This window comes from Musa acuminata, chromosome BXJ3-4 (assembly GCF_036884655.1).
Source record: "Musa acuminata AAA Group cultivar baxijiao chromosome BXJ3-4, Cavendish_Baxijiao_AAA, whole genome shotgun sequence".
NCBI lineage: Eukaryota > Viridiplantae > Streptophyta > Magnoliopsida > Zingiberales > Musaceae > Musa > Musa acuminata.
In genome coordinates, this window is record NC_088352.1 from 46,751,121 (window position 1) to 46,771,066 (window position 19,946).

Genomic DNA, 19,946 nt, shown 5'->3' on the forward strand with positions numbered 1-19,946 from the left:
TCAAATGAAGCACAAGTCATTTATAGAATGACAAACATCAATCCAGTGACGATCACAGAAAAATCCCTCATCCAGCTTTGCACAAGCTGTGAAATGCTGTGGTTTTTTTCGGATAAAAGAGTTAGGATCATATGTAAGTGACTGCCAGTTCTAGAGGAAATGATTTCCCACTTTGTGACGATGCTGTCCCAGCTGCATCTCAGTAGTTTTGATCCTGAATCCCAGACACAACTACTCGTCACCAATGACAGAAAGCACATTCATGGATGAGGCAGAATTTTGTGAGCTGTGCACCCCAAACCTAAGCACCTAAGAAGAGAAGGAATTGATATAGTCATCAGACAGAATATTATGTCAAAAGATACAATTTTACATGTTAATTAATGATTCAAAGAGGAAACCGTTGTATGATGAACGAAAAACAACAAATCCAATGATCCCTGCAAGGCAAGATCTTGAGCTAACTTTACGAAACTGAAAAATGAATTTTGTTATATGCCAAAAGAAAAGTGATAATATTGACCAAGAATTAAATGCTTCTGGAGAATACATACTGGACAATTGAGTGCTCCAGAATGTGCAAACCATAGGTCGAACAGTCCTTTTAGTTCATGTAAGAGATTTGCACATCATCTCCATTGCCCTAAATTTGAGATGATATCCAAGTTTAAACTAGTAATGGAAATCTTATGTGGATTTTTTTTATAAAAAAAATAGGTACTGACCTATTTGTTGAGCAGGATTCTCCCAAAAGAACATTCTAGCTTGATGGAGCCTACCTAGTTGTATTATTGACCAAGTTTATCCTAAACTCTTCAATTCTTATGAAGAACATGTAAAACTACTAACGCGTCATCCCATCTGGTCGACAAGTCACTTCCACCTACTCGACACATCACCTCCACCTGGCTAACACCCCGTTCCCACTAGGCCAACATGTCAGGCTGGACTCGACCTGATGAAGCTGGCAACGTGGCACCACTGATGAGGATGCCGACTCAACCCCACGAGGTTGACCACACAGCACTGGCAAGAAAGCTGGCTCGACAAACCATTACTTCGTAACTCATTGGTTCAATGCACGATTATATGACTCAATGATAGTCAGTTGATATGCATAATCGTCTCAATATTTACCATGGCCTCAGCCCAATGGTCATATATCTTACTATAAAAATGCCCTCAGGTGCATTCTCAAGGACTCTAGTATCCTATGACTGAATACACTTGTTTACTTCGACACTTCACTTAATCATCTGAACCCTTGTTGACTTAAGTGTGGGGACCTTATCGAGTACGTACCATATCGAAATTCGAAAGTGGACCTCGATTGGCTCGAAACCCCATCCACATATCAAACAACCAGAATCTAATTTAACAATAATAAATACTCAAAAGTTTAACTCTGCATGTAGAAGACCATAATGAATGTTTTAAAATAGACCTTATATAATAGAAATATGAGCCAATATAAGACTACAGCAGCCAATGTTTACATGACATAAAGATCATTTATATCATGTAAGCTGCCTATTCATGCTCGCAAAGGATGAATATTGCCATTAAATTTTCTACAAAATAGAAAGAGAACTTATGACATTTTTCATTCTTGTAGTCCAACCATGGAAGTTGCTACTAGCAGGCTATTTGCATCAATTATGTTGAAGTTTTCTAAGAAAAGAAAGGGGAACCATGTAATGTTTTAACTTTTTAAGTCTGCTGACAGATGCCAATGAAAATCACTTCTAAATTCAAGAACATATGTAGCATTGGACTGAAACTATTGGCTTAGCGATTTCACAGTTAGGCAGGGAGTTCTATACACAAAAATTAAGAAAAAAATGAACTAAGAAAATTGCACCAAGATTTGCAAGACAGCATAAGATGAAGCAAGAAATCCGGACCTCCAAATACAAATTATAAGAAATAGTACCAGCCAGAATATAGAATATATAAATAAAAAATCCCAATCTAAACAAATTCAAAAATTAAGTAAAATCACGAGCAAAGTTTTAATTCTTGATCCAATACCAGTTTCAACAACTGGTTGAACTGGCATGGCATTAAAAACTGGATAATACATCAACTTATACCGCTCGAGTGTCACCAGTAAAAACGAAAAGAAAATGATTAAATACTGATTGGTACTGACATATATGGCTTGGTACTAATCCTTAGTATGGATTGGTACTGACATAAAGGAGTAAATTCCAATTAGAATGTACCGATTGATACATACAGTCAGAGCGATATTTGATTCCATAAGTGCAAAAATGGTGCTTGGTGAAATTGTAGCAAGAAACAAGTTCAGATATCATGACAGTCTCACCCACCTTTCACCCTTTTGTTCCCAGAAGAGTGATCATTTTTGCCAAAAAATTGTTTCATATAAATCAGTTTCATTCATGAATTAGCATTAAATAGGTTTAACTTCCAACATGATGCAAACCAAAAAGAAAACACTATAATTATATCTGTTCATACAGTTGATTTATTAAGAATATACCATAATATTCAAAAATCACTACCCTTGTTAAAAGAAACAGGCTTCATGATTTCAATTGCAGAAAAACTACATGCAATTCATGGAAAACCTGTGGTTTCGAGTTTCAATGAATGCAGATTTACTATATTTTGCACATTGTAATTGAGCTTCAGTCAAAGGAAAAAAGGCCTAGGATAAAAAACAGAAGCTGATTCCTGATACTCTTCCAGGGTCATGTCAAGTTAGCTGGCCTTTGAAGAATCACCACGTAATTCATCAAGCTCCTTGACTTACAGTAAGTCAACCACATTAATGCCAAAATCAACAACTTGGTCACCAACATATGACTTTGCAATTTCCTTTTTATATATCTAAAGAGGTAGCAATGGATGCATGATTTCAATATAAAAATATGTAACTAGTTTTTGGTCATCAACTGCCTACTCTATGGTTTTGTCTTCCTCTAAACAAGCTTCCTGATTCCAAAGGCATCCTCAGTCATGATTGAATTGGCATCTTCCATATGTAAACCAACTCCGTCAGCTTCTCAATAGGTTTCATGACTTGAAGCAAACTCACCCAAAACTTCATTTTGTTTTTGCCTAGTATTTCCATATATGGCAGCTAAAACATGATATCAATATAACTTATATCTTATATCTATAGAAATATTATCCAAAAATTTGAAGTACCTGATAAAGTTCCATCTTTCACCAAATTCAGCAAGATCTTTATTTTCCTTCATAATTTGATGGTCGATTTTGAGACAATGATAATGTTCCTTATTTTGTAGTGAATTGCCTCTTTCATAAACTTTTTCCCGGTATTCACTTTAGAAATCCAAATAAAAATGACTTACATATATTAACTTGTAGATAAATGTAAGGATCTATTATCTTCAACTCTACTTAAAAGTGATCTTTGATTTTTTTTTTTTTTTTTTTATCATAGATGATAACATGCTCTTACTTGAACATGTAATCATAGATGATTTTCATGTTGTGATGTGCCTCTAATTCTATCCACAAGTAATCCTCTCTTACTCGAACCCTCATCATGCTCAATATTAATCAACGCTACCATTTATCATGATCCGATCTGATGGGATAAGTGACCCATTAACTTGATAGGCATTGAACCACATGGCGGAAAATACTTAGGCTCAAGTTTTCACACATCCTCAATTACTGTCATTTTCATCTAAATTATTATATGCTAGGCAGAAGTTGAATTTGATTTCTCCAGTAAAGCCACTGTCATTCGTTTCTGCTCCATCTGAATTCCCAAATGGCAAGAAAAAGTTTTCTTTTTCTCACAGTTCTGTTCACTTCTAAACCAAAAAAGCACTCAGAGGACGACTCAAATGTCTTGCCATCAAAGTGATACCAATTCAGTGGTTTACACACAACTATAGGAAAATCTAAGACATACTTATCTGATTCTCCTTTTCTTCCCTTGTCAAGCATAAGTGTACCCGTTATGATTGCTCACATACACCCATGCATTCAGCAAACCAATGGAACGATAATAAAGGGAAAATTCTTGATCAGCAAACACTGGACAACTATCCAGTATCCTCTGACGTCTGGATGAACGCCCACCACCCAAATCAAGAAGGGGATAAATGAATTCCCTGACCAGTGGAAACAGAATGTACGTGGTCTTCACTAAATTATAAGCTAAAGAGACAATTTTTTGGGGGATCAATCAAACACCGGGACATATAATAGTTTAGGATTGATCGTCAAACATACCTAGTAAGGGATCAGACCCTCAGCAGCTGCACCTTGTTGGCGAACGCAATCCCGATCCAATCGGGGTGTGCTGCAGACCACTGCAGTTGGTTGATCTCCGCGCCCGCCGTGTAGACCAACATAGGATCAATCCCTTCCGGCGATACCGTGCCTGCAGCTGCGGCTGCAGGCAATTCCCAGATAAGCGCCTGGCCGTCATCCCCGGCCGAGCAAATATGCCGCGCGGCCTTCGGCGACCACGCAATGGCATTGACGCTAGCGCAGTGCCGCTGCAGCTCAGCCACGGGGGTGGCAGGGGCGCGGATGTCGAGCACGACGACGCGGTTGCTGTCCATCATGGTGGTGGCCATGTAACGGAGGTTGGCCTTGTTCCAGGCGAGGCGGAGCAGGGGGGTATCGGGGCGGGGGCTCTCGTAGATGATGGTGGAGTGTTCCTTGTCGCGGAGGTCGAAGATGCGGACGGAGCCGTCCGCGGACACGGAGGCAAACACGGCGGGCTCCCCCCAGGCGATGTCGTAGACCTCCTTATCGTGGGCGATGAGCTGGGTCTCGACGGCACCGCGCTCTACGTCCCAGATGGTGCAGGTGGTGTCGATGGAGGAGGTACCGATGCGGCGGGGTTCTGTGTCGTTCCAGTCGAAGGAGGTGAGCGGGGCGCAGTAGCCACTGGACTTGCTGTTGTCAAGGACCGAGCGGATCTTGGCGCCGTCGGGGCCCAGGAGCCAGAGGCGGAGGCAATCGGAGGCGGAGGCGAGGAGCGGGCTGTTGGGATGCGGGTGGAACATGAGTTTGGTGGACGGGTAGGGGTGGTCGAAGGAGACCGCGGGTTCGGCGCGGAAGGAGAGCGCGTCCTCGTCGAAGGAGACGACATCGACGCGGTTGCCGTACTCCTCGATGAAGGATCCTAGGGCGAGGCGGGGGGAGGCGGCCGCGGCGGCGGCGGGGGAGGGGGAGAAGGCCATGGCGTAGACGGGGTGGGGGGAGTCGAAGGTGAAGGCGTTAGAGTTGAGAGGTGATTCCTGGGTGGAACTCTCCATTTCCCCTGCGCTCTCCTCCCTCTCCTGTCTCTCCTCTCCTCTCCCCATCTCTTCTTATGTGCTGTTCGGGAGCGGTGGAACAGATTCCTCCTCCTCTCTCTCTCTCTCTCTCTCGCTCGCCTAACGGTCAAAGCGGTGACTGGTCTCGGTCAACTCCGCTGTGCGCAAGAGAGTGGACCTTCGATCGGCTTGTGATCGCTGTCTCACTCCATTCAGTGCTCTGCTGACGGAATTTTACGAATCCATTTAAATCGATTTTTTTTTTAAATTAGATTTATAATACACTTCGATAATAAAGTTAGGCATATAAATTAAATTAATCAGGTTCGTCTTTTCTAACTGTTATTATCGACTTTACATTATATACAACATAATTATGAGAACGCATTATTCAATCCGATCCAATGTTAATGTTGAGGATTCTATCAGATGGGTTGCTCCGAGATTCGTGCGCATGATACTTAGATGGAGGAAGGCAGGTGTACTAGTCAGAGCCACGTGGGCTTTACAATTCCACGGATGTGCAAGAAGAAGTAAACAAAGAAGAAAGTGAACTGTCCAAGGAAAATGATTCTGTTGACTTTGACAAGAGCATGCATTCCTACAGGACTGATGAGCAATCACTAAATATGGTAGGGTAGGGCTTTCAATCGAAAGGCTGATTCCTCCATACCCCTGAATTCTATGGTCACTGAATATATATATATATATATATATATGTGTGTGTGTGTATATATATATATATATATATATATATATATGTATATATATGAATCTGAGTAATTATAGATTAGTAGGTGTATACTGAAATTTGAGCTATTATTTAGATCTTATGAGAGCAAGAACACTGCTTTGTTGTTTCAAACAAGTACTAATTTTCAATTAAATGAAAAGTATAACTTTTACTAACTCTTCACCATCATAGAAAAAAAAAATTATATGTTTAAAAAATAAAAAAAATCAATTACATTAAATGAACCCACTATCACTTCTACAATAATACACTACTCAATCAAATATCTCAACATAAATAATAATATATTAAATCAAGTCCACATGTGACTTTTTCTTTTCTGTCCATTTAACTGGCATTCGATTTTATTTCCCACACACGATAAAAAAATAAAAAGACAGATTTAAGAAATACATCTTATAAGAAATTGAAATTATGTTACAAAAGCTGCAAAACTAGGTGTACACTGATGAACCTAGCTATGTTACAGAAGCTGGAAAACTCAGTAATTCAAGATACCTACTACATGTTTAAGACTAAAATTTGGGTTGCAAGAACTGATTCTATTAGACAAACAAAAGTACCCATCTGAACAAAGGTATTAGGAGCTTAGGCACCAAAACAATCCAAGTAATGCTAGCAAAAGCATTGCTGACAAAAACAAAATGACTGTAAGTGGAGAGTGTGAAGCAGCTCCGGTTGACGTTGGATCCGAAGATTGGCCTGTGGTTTTGTCCGCGTTCTTATCAGTCTGTCTTGCTCTCGATCTCAACTTGGGTTTGGAATCATAGATCTCAGGAGAAGAGGACTTTATCTCGGAGGAGTTTGCATCATCTGCATGACAATCAACAGTGATCAATTTGTGCCACGAATTGGACAGCCCAGGTACCATGTTTACCATTGCCTTGACCAACCCAAAATGGGTTCTAGCCTAAAACATAGACCCTTGAACTAACTAATTTTTGAGAACGTCATTAGGGTCTTCTTTTGGGTTAAATCAAAGCTTAGAGAGGTGCACATTTCCTGAAATAATATTAGGAAAAAAATTTCATGTGCATCACTTGCAAAGCAGGCAATTTCAGAATTACCTCTTGAAATGTTGAGGTGAATCCTATGCTCCTCAAAAAACCCATTATCATGGAATATATGTTTTTAGTTCTGTGGGCCAATAAAGGAGACATAACAAGAGTTTCAAAATTTGCAGGCACATAAATGTAACTACCCATGAAATGTTAATCAACCTAATTGACAACCTTGGGGTCTGAGCAGGCGAGATTAATTTTATATTTCATAACAATCTTGACTGGAGAATTAGTCTCCATGGAACTTAAACCCATCCCATTAATAAAACTTAGGATAGCGCACACTGAAAAAGTCAGGTTAAAGTAAAATATAGTCATATCCATCTCAGATCAATTTAGTTAAGCTAGTAATGGTCAAAAAGTTTTAGCAATCAAAAAATTTCTAGTTGCAACATGGTTTGTTGTTTATTACCATGAGTGTCCTCGGCGGTAAGACCAGAAACTAATTTTTCTTCATCAAATTGGTGCTCCAAAACTTCACTAGCCTGTAAAAATTTTTCCATGGTACACATTTAGTATTAAGAAGTTTATTAGGTCAATATAACAAACAGAAACTGTTAACAATGTTGTCCTGATATATTCTATTATCTTAATATTAGGTAAATTTATCATTTCTGAGAATAACCAACTCAAACATCATACCTCAGTGACACCTGATTTGTCTGAATCATCATTATTACTGCTCAAGGCATGAACAGTTCTGGGGGCAGATCCATTGTGAATGAACTTCTGCAAACGTAACCGTCTCATTGCCGAGCCTTGCTGTTTAATCAAGTAATCTGAGTCTGTCAAATTTTTGCGAACTCTGATCTGGATTTCAGCCCTGTCAAAGTTGTCCGTATTGGTTGATTCTTGATGCAAAGAACCTGCAGAAGAGTCCATCGAGGAGATATTTCGGCTAAACTTCTGATTAGGAAACACAGAGATCTGCCATGTATCTTGTTCCGTAGGAACATTATAACTATTCTCCTGTGATAAGTGGCTTGAACCAACTGGCAGCCTGCAGATTTCTTCATAAAAACCTATGCCATCCTGAGGTAATCAACACAGAAGAAAAATTAGAATTTTACAAGTTCATTAACTGTAATTGCTTTACCATATGTTTTCACTCAAATCAACACAGTTTGCGAACTTGTGGAAGTAAAAAACAAAAAGGAGAAAAGTTACAGAACTAGTGTCCCTAAAATATTATCTAAATAAAATTCACCTCAAAAGTAGTAACTTCAGTATCTTCATCACTGCCTGTCCTGCTATCCTTGCCTGATAGCGTGTCCCAGTGGGAATCATCCATGATCAAACAATTCCGATCTTCTGCCTCAAACTCCATAATTAGACCTCTACAGGCACTTGATGCCTCATGGGAACATTCCTCTTGATTAAAAAGAACTGCATCTAAGAATTCAGTGACAGAGTCCTGCTCAATGTTGTCAAATTGATTAAGCTCCTGCAGAAGTCCCTGGTTTACTCCATCATAAAATGAGTGGCCCTTAGGAGACACTATCGGGGAACTTATATGGTAATCATCAGGACCAAGCTTGTCACATTCTTGGCCCAGGTATTGTGCGAAATCATCCAACAGAGAATCAACCTGAATTTTATATCCAAGAAAACAGAACCGTAAGTCAATAAGCGCCATCAAATTTGAGCTTATAGAAAATGGTTAACTAAGTCTAGTAAATTTCTTGTCTGAAGCCACAACAAAGACATAAATAAGCAATGTAATGAAAAATAGCTTAATTTTTAGTGAATAAAATAGCATGTATTGTTATTGTCCATGATATCTTACTTCAGTAGCCACATCGGTCCCCTGATCAGCAACATCTGAAGCAATATTAGCATTGCAATAGCTCTCTTCTGGTTTCAACAAACAGCTGTTTGCAAAAGCCATTTTATCTGCTACTAATTCATTAATAGCTGATGGTGGCATCTCAAAGATACGAGGCAAAGGTTGCAGATTTTCTTGCAAATCCAACCCTGGAAGGTTTTGGTTCAATGATGTCAGAACTTCCTCTGCAGCCTCTGATCCATGCTGCGTCTCACCTGGTGAAACAATGGTTGGAGAAGGAGATAAGCCAGTACTTTCCATCTCATCAACATTTTTCTCCATGCAATCATTGATCTCAGAAACTAAGGTCTGTTCTTCAGGCTTCCTGAATAAACGACAAAGAACATAGCCACCCTGCACAAGATTAAAAATATATGAAACAAATTCCATGTACCTCCAGTTGGTTTCGATGCATGTAGATCAATTAGTAAACAAAATCAGAAGAAAAAAAATCATAAGTACTGAACAGATTTAGTTAGTGTGCTGATAATTAAATGAGAAGAAGAAGCGACTCACCTGCTCACCCGACTCATATTCGGGCTCAGTGGTTCGATACTCATGCATAATCCAATTAGTGCGGACGCCCCTGGGAGCCCGGCCGCGGTGGAAGACAAGGGTCTTTTTCATGCCTACAATCATCGAACCTGGTGATCTGGACTTGATCGTCCGATCCTTCCCTGTGGCCTTCCAGTACCCAGCCTCCGTAGCCCGGTTGGAACGGTTGCCGCTGGGATACTTCCGGTCCTTTGGTGAGAAGAAGAACCACTCCGGATCAATTGATTTGATCAATGATTTGTCTGCTGACCAACACAGAAACCATTACAGCAGTTAGAAATAGAATCTTCACAAACAAAAGCAGTGTTGGAAAGCAAAGGATTGAACGCAATGCCAGATCCGAAATTGAATGTTCCGGACAAAACCGCGAGGAGATATCAGTGCATGCACAAAAAATCTTTTTTTTCGTAAACGAAAAAAGAGGGGAAACAAACATTTAGGGCCGATGCAAACAAAAGGCAAGATTTGACAACAAGAACGAGAAGGAAGAAGCAGGAATTGAGATCGGAAAGGGGAATGATCACCGGGGACGTCCCACGGCTCGCACTTGCAGACGTCTATCTCGGGGATGACCTCGATCTCCGACTTGATACGGCCGGTGATCTTGCCCTTAAGGTAGTGATTCACCAACTCCGCATCCGTCGGACGGAATCGGAACCCCAAGGGCAGCGATTCAACGGAGACAGCATCCATTTCCACCGCTCACTCCTCTCCCGTCACTATTCGCCAACCCACTACTGCCTCTGCTCGTCAATACACCAAATCGGGTTGTACAGACAAGAAGAACAAGAGAAATAGGATCGCCAAAAACTACAGAACATCAAGGCAACGACGATCCGCGGAAGGCATACCGGACCTACTGGTCTTGCTCCGCCTTTTTTCATATTTATAGTCGGTCTCATTCGCACTCTTACTGTTGCATGATCGATGATAAGACTATGATGCCCCTGTCCAAAGGTGAACAAGATCCGGTCAATCGGGGGCGAACATGGGGACTGTTTAGTAATTTGATTGACAGTTTTGAGGAGGCTTCTTCGAAGGGACGGCAGGGCCGACGAAACTCCCAGTGTAGACGCGTGGTTGAGGCCTTAGCAACCGTTGGATGGAGATCGGACGGATTCCTTTCTCTTCTCGGCTTTGCTTCGGCACGAAGCATTAGGGTGGTGGGCTCGCCATGTTGACCGCGGGCCGTGTCTGGGAGTCCGTGTCAGGTAGGAGCAATCCTCTTATGATTGACGTCAGTTACAATTTTTCTTACCTGCCTCATGATTGGTTTCATTCGGCTCTTCTTCCAAAAGTATGGTGGGTCCGTCACGAGTATATAGAAAACTACGCGACAAGTAATAGCGAAAGTTTTCCTACCTGTTTTATCGTCACCCAGACACCTACTTGCTTGTAATCGGTCCTCAAGCTCAGGCCCACAAGGCGTCCAACGAGATGAACGGGTAAACCACGCATCGTTGGACGAGCAATGAAGGGCATTCGAGGAGCATTAAGCCAATGTGTACGTATCCTTTACTCCGAACTCTGAAAGGTTCGGATCACGATAAGTTCAGCTGAGATTGAGATTTCTTGAAGGATATGAGCTTTGTTTGCACGGAATCCGTCGTGTGTGCTGTATCATATACATTTTCTTCGCGTTGTTATTAAGCAACATGATTTTTGTAGAAAAATTTGAAAACGACATCATATACGTAATAGAAAAATATAAATAAAATTTTTAAATTTCTCGAACAGTGTTCGTCGTCGAAAATTTATGCGTAAAATCTTACTGAAAAATATGTGTGAGATAATTATGTTACATAGAAAGATTATATAGTCTACATAAAGATTTAAATTTTATATGTGATAATATTTATAAAAATTAGATGATATGGAGTAGAATATCATATATTTACATTTTCGATCGATTAAGTTTAGATAATTAATCAAAAAATATATAATACTTATCATAAATGCTTGATGTGGTGGACACACTGATGGTTACATCAGTGTATATAAGAAATCTGATGTAAGCAAAAAGAATATTTTGATATTCATACGATGATTAATGAGTATTCAAACACTTGATTCATGAATGATCTATATAAATATCGAAATTGGATGAGTTTATTAATATGATCCTACTAGTCGAATCGAAAAAAGAATTTTTTTATCAAAATAATAATTAACTTCGATTACATATCCTTATGATTTTTTATAATTAATTTAATCAAACAATATTATGTTTTTTTAATAATAAATTAAATCAAAAGTATATTATATGATATGGATGAAATATACTCTTGACCTTCGACTATGCAATATGGGTAGAATATTACATCCTTCTATTTTGTACTAATATCCTCTTATTATGCTTTGAGTAATAATTTTTTTTTATCAATACTTAAAATATATATATCCAATTTGGATATTAAGATTCTATCCATTTAAACAAGATACAAAAAGCTTATGTTAATCATTTATACCGCTAACTAGTATTAGTTAATTTAAATTTAAAAATATAATATATAAAATGGCTAAGGTCCTTGGTAATTAGATTCGTTGATATTAATATTAATTAGAATAATATGTTAGAAAACTTGCTGCGAATAGTTGAACTTACATGTATACCATGTTATATATGCAAAATTATAGTTTTCATAGGGTGACGATATATGTTAAACTTCAATATATATATATATATATATATATAAATATATATATAAAATAAATAATAATAATAATAATAATAACATTTACTTGCAGGAGCAAATATTATATTTCGGAACTTTGGCAAGGATAGATATGTAAAAATACCCATCGCACCATGTCGCGCCCGCAACATAACCGTCACAAACGCCGTTAAACCGAAACATCATTGCAAACCCTAACGTGCCTTCCGACCAATATTTATATCGTCTGCCACGCGGTCTTCAACATATCGAAGAAGCGGCGACCTTTAACCCTAGTTTCTCGGCTCCCTACCAGAGAAGAAGCGACCGCCGCCTCAGCCGAGATGGGCCGTGTCCGGACGAAGACCGTGAAGAAGTCCTCCCGCCAGGTGATCGAGAGGTACTACTCGCGCATGACCCTCGACTTCCATACGAACAAGAAGATCCTCGAGGAGGTGGCCATCATCCCATCGAAGCGGCTCCGCAACAAGATCGCTGGGTTCAGCACCCACCTCATGCGCCGGATCCAGCGGGGTCCCGTCCGCGGGATCTCCCTCAAGCTCCAGGAGGAGGAGCGCGAGCGCCGTATGGACTTCGTCCCCGACGAGTCCGCCATCAAGGTTGACCACATAGAGATCGACGGTCAGACCTTCGACATGCTTGCTGCCCTTGGCATGGCTGACCTCCCCGGTGTCGAGAAGCAGGCCGTTGCCTCCGCTCCGCCCGCCTACTCGTCCCGCCCCGTCGGCGGCTACGGCCGCAGACTGTGAGATTGCTTCATCTCAAGCTCATTCGTCCTTTTATATTACTTAAATCTGGAGTATTCATAAGTTTGTCAATTGAAACGTTTTGAATTATTTACTCGGACTAGTTTAAATGTAGCTTTATTGGTTCTACTTTGATCTCGAACTTGACTTGGATGTTGGAACTGCAGTATCAATTAATTTGAAGTTTCATATAATTGGTAGTGGTTGGAATTTTACATTTTGATGAGTATTTTTCATAATTTTCCTTTATTCAGCGTGCTTATTATGTTGTTCATGTTAATCATGCATACTGCAACAAAATGATTTCTTCTTTTAGCTGAGACATCGTAGAAGAATCTCAAATATTCAACAGGTGAGAAGGATTTTATTGGAAATTGTCGGTCGTTTTATATGTTAATTTATTGTAAAAGTTATATTTTGCAGATCTCACTGCTATCATGTTTTGTCATGTACTTAATGATTTGTTCTTAAAGTTTATCTCTGGTTTTTCTGGAACTTACATGCTAGAATTTTGAAACATTTATGGTAAGTAGGACTACCATGTAATTTGATTGAACTTGTAAAAACTATTAGTGGATATTGAACCTGGGAAGCCCAAAATTGTAATCAAATTACATTCTTTAAACTAATCACATTTAAGGTAGAAAAAGGGTTGGATACTTCTTTTTTTTCCTCGATCAGCTCATTCGCAAATTGCTCTGCTCAGCTTTTCTTTTCCATACCTTGGTTTCTGCCAGAAATTCTCATCTCCAACATGAACAGCTAAGTTGAGAAGCGACAGTGCCTAATCTATTTTATCTGTTATCCCTATGTTAGATTGCCAGTAATGCAACAAAGAATGTGGTGTTGCTAACGTTCACATTGTCTTGTTGATACATTCTGCACAGCACTGACCTCACTAATATAGTGGTCTTATTTAATTTCCGTATGTCAGTATGATCAGTTGCTCTAATTTCTAAATATGTAGGACAGTGGTTTATCCATGTTTTTTCTGTTAATCGAGTTCATTTAGAGAACTGCCCTTTACAACTCCCCTACGAAATGTGTCTCTCTGTCATAAAGAGATTTATTGGTCTGACTGATTAGATTATTTTTCTTCTGCATGCTTATGAAGTAATTCTATATCTGAGATGATTGGATTTTTCTAAACTTCATAAGCATGCAGAAGAAAAATAAGGGAGAGACTTTTTGGCTAGACAAATTTACCTTTCACTTAAATTCTTTTATTTTTATCTGTATGTTTTGATTTGCTTTTTGTTGCTTATTGTTTTGTTCTTGTTTTATCTTTTGGTTCTGAATCCTCTCTATCATGAATTACTGAACTTTAGCAGTCTTCTGTGGCGTGCTTGTCTCATTATACTCATCAAACACCAGAGTGTAGGCTGTCAATTGCACCTACTGTTTGATGCAATACCTTACTGTTGCATATCAACAAAATAATTTGGATTTAGTTTCTTCTTCATGTCATGCTGCGGTTATTTAGTTTTTGTGCCATTCTTTCCCCTGATTCTTCCCAGGAAACATGAAATAGCAGGATTGAGTTGAATCTAGTACATTTATAAACTGGCATAAAGCTAATATTAGGGCTGGCAACATTTGATTAGGATAAAATATTAGGGGCTGCAGGATTCAAACCATTTTATAAAAGAAAATAAAAAGTCACATACTGATGAGGAGTAAGCACTCACAAAATAAGAAGCATGTTAACCATATAGTATATTTTGTCTATCCGACATCTGATGATATACATTGCAACAGAACTGTTCCATTGGCTAATATTAAGATTCGATGTGCTTCTGAATTGGAATTTGTCATGATCAGAATGTATTTCAGCTGCATAATGTGGTCTAACAGATTTTGGAATAGTATTGACTTTTCATCTACCAAATTTCTGCAAGTCTTTAATACTTTTTGTTACCTTGGGAATAAAAGAGTCAACTCTCTGGTTGACTAATTGATTCAATTTAGCACCATTTGAAATTGACTGTTGACGCTGCCATCAAATGTCTTCTGGAGAAATCTCCTGTATTTCTTTTTGAATGACGATACGGGAAAAGTCCACCGTCTACGATACGGTGTAGTGAATGATCTCACGAGATTGAAGATAGAAACAATACAAGAGTAGGACAGAGAAAACCTATATATATATATATATATATATGTATGAAGGGATTCTAATTAAGAATAAAGTTGAGAAATGCCTTGATTCTGAGCCAATTCAGATATCTAATTGATTGGATCCAATCATGACGTGATCCGTTCATGATGGATCCGATGTGCCTGGTGGTATGATCCATCAGTCGATTGCAACTTCAGGGAGGGTAATATTGTCAATTTATGTGGACACGAGGGAGAGGGCCGTCGCTTAAATTGCACCAGCACGCAAAGCAGGTTTCCCCCACCCCGCGTCACCTGTCTCATCGGGTTGGGTAGTGGTGATCATGACCTTACACGTGTCTCTACGAGGAGTGCTGATCTTCCGGTATATAATCATCACTATATTTACTTTTTTGGCATCATGTATTTTCCCTTTCACGTTCCCCATCTGTCGTTTCCGTCTTAATTATTTTCCCCCTTTCTCACGGGCTGCCTTTACTTCCCGACTCACCACCGAATTTATCATTTCGGTGAGATCGTCGATGTCTGGCCCGTAATTTTGTCAAATGTCAGGGGCATTCTCGGTTCTGTCGCGGGTCTATATATTCGTCGATCTCTAGGGGTTCTCTTCCTCTCAAATCCTCCTCTTCCTCTCTAATCTTGCATTTCCTCCTCCTCTCACGCTTCCTTTGTCCCCTTCTGTAACGGACAAACTTCTAAACAAGATGTTGGATGTAATGCTTATGTCTGTCCGTTGTCTTTTGGCATGTTCATGCCTTGTACAGCAGATAGAGGGGCGGTCGAAGGCTAAATAGTCCCATGTTAGTTGGGTTGGTGGCCTTTTTAGGCTTGTAAATAAAGGTTGTGTCAAGTGGACACGAGCGAGAGCTTTTCGGTCTGTAATGGACCATTTTACCCTTTGTTGTGCAACTATTCAGAGCTTGTAAAGTCTGTTTGTAATTTGCATTGTCTATGAAGTGTTTTTCGGACATGTTTGCTTGTGGATCCCGATTGAGGCGTTCTCTTTAACCCGTTCTATCTTTTGTTGGTCCTAAGGGACAATGGGAGGCTTCGGGGAGGCTGACCTTTGCGGACGGACGCGCGAGGGTGCCGCACGCCTTAGGCAAAACCAGCTAAGGTCGTGACATTATGGTATCAGAGCGGGACAAGCACTCATAGAAACACTTGACATGCAAACGTGGGGGACCTAGCGGGGCTGCGTTGAGGGCAGTCAGCACACGCGCGATCGTTTGAGGGAAAACGGGCATGGAGATGTAGGGAAAAGAGTCGCTCAGAGGAGCGGGCATCTAACATTGGCATTTTGAGGAATGGCCAACCCTTCGCGCAAGAGGCACCACGAGAACAGGCAAGCTTGGAAGAATGCGGAGCGCACAAAGGCTAGGATGGCTGAGTTTGAGCTACGGCTCAACGTTGACAACTATACTTGATGGTGCTCTAGGCAAGCGAGGCGCTTGGCAAGAATGAGACCATCCAAGGTGGAATGAGTTGTTCAACGACCAAAAGAGTTATGCAAAGCTCACAGAGGTGAGGGGAATTGCTAACTCGAAGAATTTGGTACTCATGCATGGGCTTGTATGCGGACGATGGAATGTTCGTGGCCATCCCAAGGCGACCGAGACTCGGCGCCATGGAGCATTGAAACTTTCTCTTCGTCATGTGAAGGATACGTCCGGAGGAGGCTGAAGTGTGCAACGAGTTTAGCATGTTGCTAGGCCTTGAGGGGTGCGGCGGTGGCTGTATTGACGTGGAGGCACAATCTAGCAAGTGCGTTTGCAAGAGGTAGAACAATGCACAGTTTGTTCAGCAGATCGGAGTAGTCCAAGGGGATGGGGGTCTCCGAAATGAAGAGAGATGTTGCTCCAACGGGACAGTTATCTAGGAGGGATAAGTCTCGGCACTCTAGAGGGAGAATCATGTGAGACGGACTTCACATGTTGAGGAGGAGTACCTCACAAACAACAACTTCACGAAGCTCGATGGACTGAGCAAGCGGCGAGGAGTTGTCGCATGATCTCGCTCGAGAGAATGCATTGGTGGATGCATTGCGAGATCAAGTGGGGGAGCGACCTGAAGCAACTTAAATGAAGGCACACTTAGAGTTGATATGGAGATCGGACTCAAGGGAGGGCTGACCCGTGGAATGGAGGGCGCGAGGGCCACCATCGACTCAATGCAAAAACGAGGAGCGGAGCAACTTGGGTGTAACTTGGCGAAGTACCCAAGCCGCATGAAGGGAGCCAGCAGAGAAGTTAGAACATGGAGCAGAAGCACAGTGCTTTCCTTAGACAGAGGTCAAAGACATGAACTCTTGCAGAGGCAAGGGTAGGATCATGTTGTTCCATGGGTCCTTCATTCTGACGGAGCGGACCCATCTTGCATGGTGCCAAAGACGAAGGGAGCTTCTGGGCACATGCACCTTATCTCGGAGGAGCATTTGATGGAGGAACTAAGGCGACTCAATTTGCAAAGGCGAAGTTGGGTTCAGAAGGTCTTAGCACGGGGCAAGAGGACGCAGAGGCGGGTACTCTTGAAGAATATGCCACAGTGTTGCCATTCAAGTTGCCATGAAGGAAGCAGTGCGCAGCGGAGATTGTGCTGGTAGGGGCAGAGGCCCAGGATCCAGACAATGGTGCACAAACTACAGTGAAGTCGGTGGACTTTGGGAGCTACTAGGCGACGAACTGCCCTAGAGTGGTGCTTCATCTAGGTGTGACCCAAGAGTGGGTGGATGAAGGTCGATTGCCAAAGGAGTGAACAAAATCGAAGGTGGAGGAGACCCTGCGATGTATTGGCAGAGGCCACACATGGAGGGTTCACAATTCGAGTTTATTCCAAAAAGATCAAAATGCAATGGAGATGTCACCAGGAGGCGACATGGTGCAGCGGATCGTGGTGGAACAGTTCGTGGCAATGCGACACACACGACATTGTCCCGTGAGGGATGAGATCATATGGAGGTATGATCGGGAGTTACTGGAAGCTCCACTTCGATGAACAACACGACGGCAAGAAGGGCTATGGATTCAAGGAGTGAAGGCCATGGTACCGCAGAGGCGGGTCTTCCGGGCGTGCATCGAATTTTGCATCGGATGAAAGCCTTGGTCATCAGCATATGGGGGCTGTGTTCCACCAAGGGAAAAGTTCGAATGCAAGTACCAGTGAGTTCCATGGGAGGGACTTGATCATACAGAGGTATAATCGAAGCAACTGGAGAGTTGGACTGCTCCAGAGCTCATATTCGCTTAAGGGAGCCCGACAAGTCAGAGGACAAGGTCGAGTAAGCGAACGTTGCTACCAAGGAAGCTAAGGAGAACAGAATCGGTGCAAACTCTACAACGTGATGGCAGAGGCCATGCATGAGAGTTACAGTCTGTCTTTCCATCGACCAAACGGACTGTTTAGAGAACACAGAGGTGTTGAAGCAGGGGGGGTCGAAAGGGGGCGAGGAAGCGACGACGAGTCCAGAGGGACTTAGCTACCCGAAATCAAGCATCAGTTAGAATGGAGGTGAACTCAGAGGAGTGCCACAGAGACATTTCTACTGATCATGCAGAAAAGGGATACAGAGGCGAGGCGACGGATAGTAGGGCCATGGGCATGGCAGCGCCATGGTACCGCAGAGGCGGGACTTCCGTGCAAGTCATTGATCCCTTGCTCTCATGGAGGGAGAGCGCTTGGTCGTGAAAGGGGCCGAGGAGGTGGAGCATGCAGAGGCAATCTCCAAGTACCGGGAAAAGGCTGAAGGGCAGAGGCCAAGAAACTTCGTAAGACCGGTGTCAACAAGTTTCTCATCAAGATAGCCGTAAGTGAAGGACTTCGGGTCATGCAAGAGTGCACGACCAAGGAACGAAGCAGGCAGTACGCGGTGCTGTACCTTTGCTACTCAGTGGAGTAGGTGGCAGGGTTGATGGAGAAGACGGTACAATCCCAGAGGCGACCTCATCTATCAGAGAATTACTCCAAGTTGGGGTGAAAACTTCCTGCATTCCAGAAGTTCAATGGCATTGAGAAGGTGAATCACAGTAGCTAACTCAATGCAAGGAGTGCAAACACTTCAAGTGCTTCAGAAGTGTGAGCAAAGAGCAGGCTAAGGCCAGTAACCAGCTTGATGCATGAAGTACAACCTCGAGGAGGCGAGCGAAGTCAAGTAACCTTTGCCTTCTCAATTCTTAAGAGAATGGGCGAAACCGAGTACCCCAGTTCTCTTATCTATCCAGCAGAGGAGCTCTGCACAAGTTCAAAGACCCTTCGAAGATAATGGAAGACAATAGTTGTCAAATCCTCACCAACGGTGATCAGTGCTACTGAGAGTAGATTGTCCGCTTCATTTCCCAACGAAATGCCAATCGAAAGCGGAAGTGATGCGAACCTACTTGGATGTGACAACTAACTAAAAGAAGAGTCAATGAGCAGATTTTGTGGAGGAAGGACCCAAAGCTTCAGAAGTTTGCGAGACGATGCTCGTTAAAGCTCCAACAAGCATCCACCCAGTTCAAGCAGCATTAGGAATTTTTAAGAGACTAGCGTAGTAAGGATGGTCTTTTCCTTCATTTGGCGGATCCGCAGGAATCAACAAGGATCAACACAACTCAGCCAACCCCACACCAGAGTCAGAGTCATTGGTGAGTTGAAGCAGCATGGCAGATCAAAGGTTCGACTACTCAGAAACAGCAGCGGAGAGCAACTGGGAGCCAGGAGGCGCATTGCAGCTGGAGCAGAAGATTGAAGACTCAGCAAAGGCGAAGAGTTGCAGTGTTCACAAAGGCTTCGACGAGGACGTCGAAGGGATAAGTGGGGGAGAATGTAACGGACAAACTTCTAAACAAGATGTTGGATGTAATGCTTATGTCTGTCCGTTGTCTTTTGGCATGTTCATGCCTTGTACAGCAGATAGAGGGGCGACCGAAGGCTAAATAGTCTCATGTTAGTTGGGTTG

At 41.8% G+C, this 19,946-nt stretch overlaps 3 protein-coding genes across 4 annotated transcripts; 1 reads left to right on the top strand and 2 right to left on the bottom strand.

The window, feature by feature from the left end:
• Nucleotides 1–5,391, bottom strand: LOC135637171 (protein TRANSPARENT TESTA GLABRA 1-like). The gene is made up of 2 exons (XM_065149676.1): nucleotides 4,240–5,391; nucleotides 1–309 (listed from the first exon to the last, which is right to left on the bottom strand). Exon 1 carries the CDS (start codon nucleotides 5,322–5,324, stop codon nucleotides 4,251–4,253), a length of 1,074 nt encoding a protein of 357 aa, XP_065005748.1. The 5' UTR covers nucleotides 5,325–5,391; the 3' UTR covers nucleotides 1–309; nucleotides 4,240–4,250.
• Nucleotides 5,392–6,411: 1,020 nt separating this feature from the next.
• Nucleotides 6,412–10,322, bottom strand: LOC103982434 (NAC domain-containing protein 14). 2 transcript variants are annotated; one of them, XM_018825522.2, is made up of 7 exons: nucleotides 9,996–10,322; nucleotides 9,433–9,713; nucleotides 8,878–9,270; nucleotides 8,299–8,679; nucleotides 7,734–8,123; nucleotides 7,504–7,576; nucleotides 6,412–6,843 (listed from the first exon to the last, which is right to left on the bottom strand). In XM_018825522.2, exons 1-7 carry the CDS (start codon nucleotides 10,162–10,164, stop codon nucleotides 6,611–6,613), a joined length of 1,920 nt encoding a protein of 639 aa, XP_018681067.2. In that variant the 5' UTR covers nucleotides 10,165–10,322; the 3' UTR covers nucleotides 6,412–6,610. The 2 variants fall into 2 exon arrangements, with proteins under 2 accessions (XP_018681067.2, XP_009397631.2); XM_009399356.3 differs by having other exon boundaries at nucleotides 9,433–9,716; nucleotides 9,996–10,308.
• A 2,014-nt stretch (nucleotides 10,323–12,336) lies between these two features.
• On the top strand, nucleotides 12,337–13,086 carry LOC103982433 (small ribosomal subunit protein eS17). The gene has a single exon (XM_009399355.3). The coding sequence runs from the start codon at nucleotides 12,470–12,472 to the stop codon at nucleotides 12,893–12,895; it is 426 nt and encodes a 141-aa protein (XP_009397630.2). The 5' UTR covers nucleotides 12,337–12,469; the 3' UTR covers nucleotides 12,896–13,086.
• The last annotated feature ends 6,860 nt before the right edge of the window (nucleotides 13,087–19,946 follow it).

What these genes read in the sequence shown, in the direction of transcription:
- LOC135637171 (XM_065149676.1), bottom strand. Translation starts at nt 5,324, where the DNA reads ATGGGGAGAGGAGAGGAGAGACAGGAGAGGGAGGAGAGCGCAGGGGAA.
- LOC103982434 (XM_009399356.3), bottom strand. Translation starts at nt 10,164, where the DNA reads ATGGATGCTGTCTCCGTTGAATCGCTGCCCTTGGGGTTCCGATTCCGT. An exon ending in GGACCGATGTGGCTACTGAA is followed by an intron (nt 8,680 to 8,877) that starts GTAAGATATCAT and finishes TATAAAATTCAG; the next exon opens with GTTGATTCTCTGTTGGATGA. An exon ending in CTGAAGTTACTACTTTTGAG is followed by an intron (nt 8,124 to 8,298) that starts GTGAATTTTATT and finishes TGATTACCTCAG; the next exon opens with GATGGCATAGGTTTTTATGA.
- LOC103982433 (XM_009399355.3), top strand. Translation starts at nt 12,470, where the DNA reads ATGGGCCGTGTCCGGACGAAGACCGTGAAGAAGTCCTCCCGCCAGGTG.